Here is a 9,974-nt window from a genome sequence, read left to right as displayed (position 1 = left end):
AATGATAGGTGAGAATAGTTGAGTGTTGGTTAGTGTTTAATGGACACAATCAACTAAAAATTTAAACAATCATAACTGGAATTATATAGAAATAGTGTAAGATTTATATCCTAGCTAATAAAATCCATGCTTGGAAATAGAATTTGTACCCTGCTGTGCTTTCCTCGGTTCATGGCCTCTTCTGGCCTCACAGCCAGCAGTATAGCATTTGTTATGGTTTAGATATAAGGGGTCTCCCACAAGCTCATGTGTGAGACAATGAGAGAATGTTTTGAGGTGAAATAAAATGATTGGGTTATGAAAACCTTAATCTAGTCAGTGCATTCATTCATTTGAATAGAACAACTGGGTGGTGGTAACTATGAGCAGGAGGAGGTAGGTCACTCAGGTTGTGCCTTATATACAAATTATAAACAAAATATGTTTATAATTTGTATATAATATACACACATATATATACAAAATCTTTTTGTGAGCAGAGCTCTTTCTGATTTCTGATTGTCATATCCTGAGTTGCTTTCCTTTGTCACATCATTCTGCTTTGATGTTCTGCCTCACCTTGGGCCCACAGCAATGGTGTCAGCCATCTATGCACTGAGACCTCTGAAACTGTGAGCAACAAATAAACTATTCCTCCTTTAAAATGGATCTTATCAAGTCTTTTGGAGACAGTGGCAGAAGAGCTAACTAGAACATTTTCAACACCTCCCTCCCTCTCTCTCTCTCTCTCTCTCTCTCTCTCTCTCTCTCTATCTCTATCTCTATCTCTATCTCTCTCTCTCTCTCTCTCTGACAGTCTTTCCTCTCAGTTATAACCCTCACTCAGATAAACCAGGGTCTTTATTCCAAAATCATTAATCACATCTTCAAAGTCCCTTTTGCCATGCAGGGTAATATATTCACAGGGTCACTGATTAGGACATGGGTAGCTCCAGGGTGGAAGTGAGGAACATATTCTTCCTACCAGAGAAACCCACTGAACAAATGAGCTCCTTGAAGATGGGATTTATATCTTCCTCACCTCTGCATCACCACAACCTGCCACAGTCAAATGTGCCTAGAAGATACTCAGCAAATGTTCAAAAATTGCTACAGTTAAAAAATATTTATCTGGTACCTACTGTGTGACAGATGTTATTTTAGGCTATGGGACATGTGGAAGTGAGCAGAATTAACTTATTTTCATTGCATCCTAGTGTAGAGAAGCAAAGAGCACACACACGATATACCATAATGACAGGAAGGGTTATGAGGAAAAGTAAACCATAGTAAAGAGCACAAGGAGTGTCAGTCAGCTTATTATGGAAGAAGTCTTCTCAGGCAAGCTGCCATTTGACTGCAGATCACAAAGGACTGTGAATCAAGGTTTACCAACAAGGAGCAGAAGAACATTTCAGAAAGAAGAAATGAGAAGTGCAAACATTCTGAGGTTGGAATAGGCATTTTGAAGAGGCTTTTTGTTTGTATTACTGGGGATTTTGCCTAGGGGCACTTGTCCACTGAGTTATATCCCTAGGCTTTTTAATTTATTTACTGATTTTTTTTGAGACTGATCTTACTAAGTTTCCCAGGCTGCCCTCAGATTTGTGATCCTACTGCCTCAGCACCCTGAAATTACAAGCATGAACTGCCATGCTTGTAAATACTGGACAGGATTTTGAGATTTTTAAGAAATAACAGGGATGCAAATGAGGCTTCACAAAAAAAAAAAAAAGAGAGGGATGATACCAGATGAGACCAGATAGGCACAAGGATGCCAGAGGGCCCAGGATTTCGTAGTCCACAGTAAAAAATTGGATTAGACTCCAAGAGAGATGGAAATCCATTACAGGCTTGAGATAGAGGCTGGCAAAATATGAGTTGTATCTTGTAAAATCACTCTGTTGTGTTAAGCACTGGCAGTGATCAGGATGAATGCAAAGAAACAAGATAGGGCTATTGCAGTAGTCCCAGGGAGATGTGTTAGAGTGACAGTAGAGGTTGTGGTGAGAATTTGTTGTAATCCCAATCTACATCTGAAGTGGAGAAAATAGTGTTGGATATTGTTTGAAGGAAAGAGAATAAGAGCGACTTTAAGGATTTGGGTTGTGTTATGGTTTTGGTATGTGATGTCCCTCAAAAGCTCACATGTGAGACAATGCAAGAACATTCAGAGATAAATTGATTAGATTATTAAAATTGTAACCCAATAAGTGGATTAATCCATTGATATGGCTTAACGGGCTGGGTAACTGTAGATAGGTAAGGTGTGGCTGCAGGAAGAAGGTCACTGGGGGTATGATTTTGGGGTTTATATTTTGTTCTTGGTGAGTGGAGTGATCTCTCTCTCTCTCTCTCTCTCTCTCTCTCTCTCTCTCTCTCTCTCTCTCTCTCTCTCTCTTCCCCCCCCCCCTTCCTGATTGCCATGTCCTGAGCTGCTGCTGCTTCTTTTTTTTTTTAAGCAATTCCACCATGATGTTCTGCCTCATCTTGGGCCCAGAGCTATGGAGTGAGCTGAGCACAGACTGAATCTGAAACCATGAGCTAAAATAAACTTTTCCTTCTCTATGTTTTTCTTGTCTGGTATTTTGGTCACAGCAATGAAAGCTGAATAAAACAGGCTGAGAATTTGATGAGAGTAGTCATCACTTAACAAAACTGGGTAAGATTTCTCACAGTTTTGGAAATGTTTAGAGTGAGGTGCTTATCAGATGTCAAGTAGAGATGCTCTGAAGAAAGGTAGACATGGGAGACTGAAGTTAAGAAGGGAGACTGGACGCGAGATAAACATTCAGAAATCTCAGCATATAGACATCATTTAGAACTCCGTAATTAGGTGAATTCCTTGGTTTTGGGGAAACAGTTTTGGAAGAGTATTTAGCTCTGGAACACTCTTGCTTTATGGAGGTCGGGAAAATGAAGAAGAGAAACAGAAAAGGAATCTGTGAGCAAGCAGGCAGTGGGCAATGAGGGAATCCAAGAGGAAATGATGTCACTGGAAGCCAAGTGGAGACATTCTTCCAAAAAGACACCATCCAATGTGCCAAACTGCTGCTGAGATGTTAGTAAGATGAGGATCTTGAAATAACCATTTGTTTTGGCATCTTGGAGGTGGTTTGATTGTGTTTTGATATGTTGGGGAAGCAAATGCCTAAAATTCTTCATGGTGACCCAAGTGCCTTTATCATGTATCCAACAGCCCTTGCTGACTCTTCATTGCATTTCTAAACTTGACTAATGCTTAAAAATTTGTACTTTGTAATTTGAGTCTGACTGGTAGGATAAACAGGATGATTTCCTTGAAGTGAAGGCTTCTAAGGTGGTTGGTGATCTAGAGCTCCTTAATTTGCAAAATGCCAAAGAGAAATGTATTAGCTTTAAGTTGTCTGAATTCCTTACATTCAATTATTTTCATTGCAATAGGAGACTAACAACTCCATAAAATAGATTAATGTAACTCAGGCACATTCCATTTTCTATGGAAAGACATAACTCATTGCAGGCAGAAGAGTTTGCACAACACCTTTGCTTTAACTTTTTATCTTGTTTCCTGATAGGGCTGACAGAGATGAAACATGAAGTGCTTCAGGTACAAGATTAGTTGTAGGGATTCTTGAGTTTTAAACTTCAGTTTCAATTTTAATTGAGGCACTTCTTTGCATTCATTGTCTTCAGACCAATTAATATGTTAGTAATTAATCTTGTTTATTACCATATTCTCCTCCTCTTAGTGAAATCAACTATGAAAACATTATTGGTATATACAATCAATATTTGCTATCTCTTGTGATACAAGTTGGAATAAATATAAAGCATATAAATGTTAAAACTCTTACTATTAATGGAGCCAAAAATTATTCTCAGATATTCTGCCAATGTCCATTATAGTTTTCTTAAAATATATTTTCTAACTGAAAACTATTCTATACATTTCTTCTACATAATACTCATAATTTTTTAAAGTTTCTATTCTATACAAGGTCAATTTATAGAAGGTATGGACAAATATCAGGGAAGCTGGTTGGAAAAGAAAATATATTTTAAAAAATCTTCATACTGATTTCACAATCTGAATCTATGATCTGAGCAGAAATTGTCTTTTACATACATAGCTTCTTGTAGGCAAATTTTGAGCCTTAAAGAGGTTAGAATTCGCTCTTTTTTCCTCTTGCGTTGCTGTCTGCTCACTTTCCTCTTGTGAAGGCTTTTTTTTTTTTTTTTTGCTGTGCTGTAGACATATGGTTACATATTTTACTACCTTCTGTTTGAAATTCATTGGTCTTGGTTCTGAGGTTGTTTTTTCTGTTGGGTCACAATGTGTGCTCTTGAATTTTAATATGATAAACAATCTGTGCTAAAAACTTCTTGGTTTGATTCCAGATTAAAATCAAACAAATAACCAGCCAACCACCCTTTACTGAGTTGAAAATAAAAGTACACAGAGAGAAAGGATTATATTAGAAACCATTGTTGTGTGGCTCCCTCCCTGAGTCATCACTAGGTATAACACTGATTTGATACAGGTGATTTCAAGAAAGAGCTTGGTAGATTCAGTATGGGAAAACATGGATACTACCAGAAAATAGTTTGCTACACTTTTTTATCATGGGTTTAAATTTGCTTTCTCACATTTATTATTTTAAATCAATAAGCAAAGAGGTTATTGAGTATCAGTGATAGGAATACAACAGAGCCAAGTTCAAATTCTATTTTGGACATTTAGTGGAAGATTTAATGCAGTGACTCACATTCTCTGTGCCACAGTTTCCTTAAACTTATAACAGTGACAATCCTGACATTATGGGGTTATAGTGATGAGGATTATACCTAAGAATTTATGGAAAAAACTAATGAAAAATATGTGCACTGATAGGTTTTAAATGTAAATTGAATAATATATGTCTTGGAAACAAATGATCAGTTTCCAGGTGTGCAATGAGTATAGAATAAAAGGAAACTTCTCATTTACAAGTGAGAAAACTTTTTTGATTCATATTGTAAATCATAACAAAGAATAGCTTGAAATTTTAATTAAATTGTCTCACTAGGAATCATCTAGATAAAAATTTGTAGAGGACTGAAAATATCAAAATTAAAATTTTCACTCACTGCATAAGTTATAATATTTCCAGTATCATTTCAGAAAATTAAAAGACTATTTATCCTTCCCAGGATGAAAAAATACCATAAGTGGACTTCATAAGTGGATAAAGATGCTGATTTCCTATGATATCTGTTACCTGTATGGCTGTCTATCTATCCATCTGTAGATACACATATATGTTTAGACATCCCAGTAGAATTGCAAAGTGCTTATAAGAAAACACCAACAAAATCTCAAATTTAAATGTAGGGCATATTTGCCTTTAATCACCATCATACCTGATCTCAATATTCCTCAAAATTTGAAGTACTAATACATATTGTCAGACAGATATGTCTAATATATGAGTTAAAATGACTGATTACAAAATCCTAATGTGTAGTATCAACAAAAGGGTGAAGTGATCAGGTTGCATACACTTGGGGGCTTTCCAATGATGGCATGTAAAAGTGTACCATAATTGGCACCCTTGATTTTGTTCAAGGAGTTTGTGCAACCTAATCTAAAAACAGTAATAGATCTCAGTATCTTTTGGAAGATAAAAATCTTGAATCATTTAAGGACACAGCAACAAAATTAACAGTTTTCATACTTTGGTTTATTGTAAAATTTAGCAAAGTTTTCCTTGTAATCCCTGACCCCTTGCTCTGAAAACAAAAGCAAAAACATAATTATTGCTTATTCTTTCCCCCCTACTTTGTTTGTGCTACTCTAAAAGAAGGGAGGAAAATCATTTTAATAAATAAAAATAGAGATGTAACAGAGAAAAATAAATCAGTCTAGATGAGAAATATTAGGAGCAACAGAAATGTCATTAAGCAGTTTAAAAATAAGCTTCTTTTAAAAGGTTGTCTTATTTTACAAAATCACACCAAAAATATAGCAGCGGAGAAGAAGGATACATACAAGTTAATTGCACACCAGTCCCATGCAAAAAACTGGGTCATTAGCCAAAGCAGTAGTAGTCAGAATCCAATTTAGGAGGCTTGTGCAGGGCTTGTGAGTCCTCTATGATGGAGCCGTCACTGAACTGGTCCAAGTCTGAAGGGGTCTGATGGCCTGGGACATCATCAGCCAAAGTGTCCAGGTAGCTTCCCACAGAGATGCCATCTAGCCCATCACTGCCATCCTGCAGGCTGTTGTAGCTGCCGCGTAATGAGGTGCTCTGGCTCTCCAACAGGCTGCACAGACTGCCACTGAGACTGCTGCCTCGGCTAGTGATGGTGGCTTTCTCCTCCATCATCCACTTGATAGACTCGATGCTCTCATTGATGAGGAGCAACTGGCGCATAAGTCTGACATCTGTGGCTCTGAGGTTAACCTATGTGGAAGAGGGAGACAGGAAAGACATGCCAGTTATTCTACATTCTTAACAAACTCCAAATTCATGTGGATACTGTCTGCTACCGTCTACGATTTTAAATCCACAGAATAAAATACAAGTATACTTGATCTCAGGATCTCTTTGGAAATTGCTGACCATCGGCAGGAGTCATAATCAAAGAACTCGCTTCCTGCCAGATGCATCAGAGTCCAAAAGGGTCCATAAAATTCCCTCTGCATCCCTGACCCTAACCAAGCTACCAGAAAATAGTATATTGAATGTGAAAGTCTCCGCTGAGAGATGTATTCTCTCTTGTCAGGTTAATAGTTTATCCAAGTTTACATGGGAATGTATATCCACACTAAAGGGTAGGGAAAGGGGGAAGATATAGAAATTAATACATCTCATCAGCATGATGGGACTTCTACTTATTGAGTTATACCATGCTAGGCATCATTATAAAAAATTCAACTTTAATTAGCAAAATCTAATAACACTGTACAACAGCCTTATTATTTTTATTCTTATTTTACAGATGAAGAAATTGAAATCTACAAAAAGGGGTTAAGAGTACAGGAAAGGCTATACTCCTCATGATTACATTGGCACAAACAATATGGACTATTACTCTTACTATTAACAAGAACCAAATTGACCTACTATTCTCTGAATTGAAAAGGGTGCTGCTGCACTAGAATGACACAATTTACAAGATGAAGGCTACAAATATGTTTGGAGATCTAAGTATTTGTTTTAGATATGTCAGGGACACTCTAATCAAAATTGGGATATAAAAATGTCCTGGGACTCCCTTAAGAGCCATCTAAGTGTGTAGTCCTTTTGCCAATTCTAAGATATTTCAGAGAAATCTGTTTCCACAGCCATAAAGCAGGATGTTTTCGTATGCCCCAGAATTTAATGAGAACCCTTTATAACATCAACTACGTAGTAGCTTAGGGAAGAGAACTCTCATGATTGCCCCTGTTCCTGTTGGAACTGGATAGAAGTGGATCCTCTAAAGATCTGTGTGCCTGGTCTTGGTTGGCCACTAGAAGTTCCACTCATATTCATTATGGTTTGAACATGGATTTTTTGTTATTTTACTTGTGGTATTAGCCCAAAAGGCTGGGCCAGGCCAATTCTCTCTTTACAATCCAAGACTAACTCAGATTTGTGGGTTTCTAGAATTATCAAAGGCACTCATTCTTGAATGACTCAAGCCAGAAGAGAAAAAGGAGTTCATTGTATTCCAAGATATGTATTCATATAAAAATATTTCCTGGTGAAGAGTTAATCCATAACTGAAGGTGAACTTTGGCTTCTATGAACATGACAAACAAACCTCAGTAGAGATGCAACTTACACTCATGTCTTCAATAGATGTAAGGTTATAGGTTTTAGAGACACAAAAGTGCAAGTAGAAATTCAAGATGAAAAAAGTACACATTAAGAAAAAAATAAATTTGTTGGGATATGAAATTGACTAATGAATTCTTCATCTTCTCTGAGAAAAGCATCAAGAATAAATTGACTAGATAGAGTACAGGGAAATTTATTTCTCTCTGAAATGTTCATGAAGTGAAGGTTGTGAACTTAGTAAATCTTGATGTTCCTTTGTTTTTGATGGTGTCTCAATGACCTTGCAATAACTTTATATTGGAGAAGGAGGTTTTGGCAGTCTTTATGCTCAAATTCACTCACATACTCCATGAGTCATTGTGACATCATTCAAGTTAGAAATATTACAAATATTTACAAATGACCAACAATGTGCCTGGGTACATTGAGAAGTGCAGAAAGATCAATATCAGTTAAACTCTTACAAAATCTTTTAGCAGGCATCTGTACTTGATGCACCTTGCTGTGCCCATCGTAGGCATGGTGCAATATCAATCTGACCATTTCCAAATAGCTTCCCAAATGGACCAAAGCTGCATATATTCACATCTCCACCCTGTTCATGGAAGTGTTTCAGCCCAAGTTCTGCTTTGGGGATGTGCCCTGATCTTCCCCTCACTTAAAGTACTTCACTTTCACTCTTTCTAGTTCTGTTTCTTCTGTCAAGCACTCCTTGCTGACTCTAGCCTGTCCTGCTGGCCCATTTTATCTCTATAGTCTGTTTGGTTTATAAGTTAAAATGAGCTTTATTTTATACAATCTTATAGTGGTAATAATTACTGTTCCTTTTAGACTTTCCCCAAAGAAAAGAAGCCATGTCTTACATGAAACTCTGTATCATTATTATTATTATTATTATTATTAGCAGTAGTAGTAGTAGTACTGGAGATTGAACTCAAGGGTACTTTAGTACTGAACTACATCCCCGGCCCTTTTTATATTTTTCATTTTGAGACACCATCTCGTTAAGTTGCTAAGGATCTTGTTAAGTTGCTGAGGATGGCCTCAAACTTGTGATCCTTTTCCTTAGTTCTAGTGTCACTGGGTTACAGGCGTGAGTCACCATGCCCAGCCTGAAACTATATCTAAGGTCTCTTCAAAGCACTGACTGATTTTTGAGAAATAGTCAAAATTTTAGCATCTGTGAAAGTTCATCTCTTAATATAGTCACAAATATATGTTCCCGGAAACCATGTCACTGTTGGGGTTAATATGTACTTAGAATGAATTTTCTGTCAGCAATTTTTGTTTTACTTACACAGTGGCTGCATCAAATAACTTTTTAAAACTTTTATCGAGCGATACGAATAAAAGGGGAGTAAGGCTATGAAGCAACAAAAGCTTCCTTTGACCATGAAATGATCTATTTAAATAAGAAAATCTTTTGCTTCTGAAGGCAAAACATTCACAGGCCGTTGAACTATTGTTGGGGAAAAATATGACGAAAGTAGGTCGGTTAGAACGAGTTGATCTGGCTGATAATGATTATGGATTTAACTGTGTCTAACCCTGTGTCCTCTGAGAAGAGTAAACAGCTTCGCTGTGTGGGAGCGCTGGGTGTGCTGGTTCACACGCCTGGCTGCTGGTCTGGTATTGGAGCTGCAGGCTCAGAGTGCCCTGGCTCACGCTCTGCATTCTCCAAGAACTAAGGTGTGGTTATGCTACTGATGAAAGCATGAGCAATCCACCCAAGAACTAAATCACAATGTTGCTTCTGTCTCCAGTAGCTGTCCCACGTTTCCTCAGTGTTACTCGTTTCAGTCTTTAGGAAGTCTGGCCATCAATTAAGAACAGGGTAGCCTTGCCCTGGCAGCACAAATCCTGGTGGTTCTTTCAGCTGGGGTCTCATGACTTTACTCTGAGAATATTGAGAGTTGGAGCCCTCTTCAGGATCTGAGCTTAAATGCTACCTCCTTGGAGAACCTGTTCTCCTGATCAATCATGGTGTCCAGTCCTCATGCCTATTTTTATATTTCTGTAGGTCTTTTGTTTCCTTCATAATGTTTATGACTAATTAAAATCATCCTGCTTTTCGTGTGTTTTTTTCTCTGCCCACCCCCATAAACATGGAGGAGTTGTGGAATACTTGGTCCATCCTTCTTGTAACTCTGAGCCAAGACTGAAAGAGTGCCTGACACATAGTAGGTACTCTATCAGGATCTGTCCAGC

At 37.6% G+C, this 9,974-nt stretch overlaps 1 protein-coding gene across 1 annotated transcript in view; it reads right to left on the bottom strand.

The window, feature by feature from the left end:
* Nucleotides 1-5,659: 5,659 nt before the first annotated feature.
* Lurap1l (leucine rich adaptor protein 1 like) overlaps nt 5,660-9,974 on the bottom strand; it is a 40,732-nt gene continuing 36,417 nt past the window's right edge. Inside the window, exon 2 of the mRNA XM_005327982.5 lies at nt 5,660-6,404. Coding sequence (XP_005328039.1) covers nt 6,030-6,404 — 375 coding nt within the window. The 3' untranslated portion in view covers nt 5,660-6,029. The remainder of the gene's footprint in view (nt 6,405-9,974) is intronic.

Source organism: Ictidomys tridecemlineatus, chromosome 4 (genome assembly GCF_052094955.1).
Source record: "Ictidomys tridecemlineatus isolate mIctTri1 chromosome 4, mIctTri1.hap1, whole genome shotgun sequence".
In the NCBI taxonomy this organism is placed as follows: domain Eukaryota; kingdom Metazoa; phylum Chordata; class Mammalia; order Rodentia; family Sciuridae; genus Ictidomys; species Ictidomys tridecemlineatus.
The sequence above is the reverse complement of the archived record's forward strand: the minus strand, read 5'-3'. Positions and strand labels throughout refer to the sequence as shown.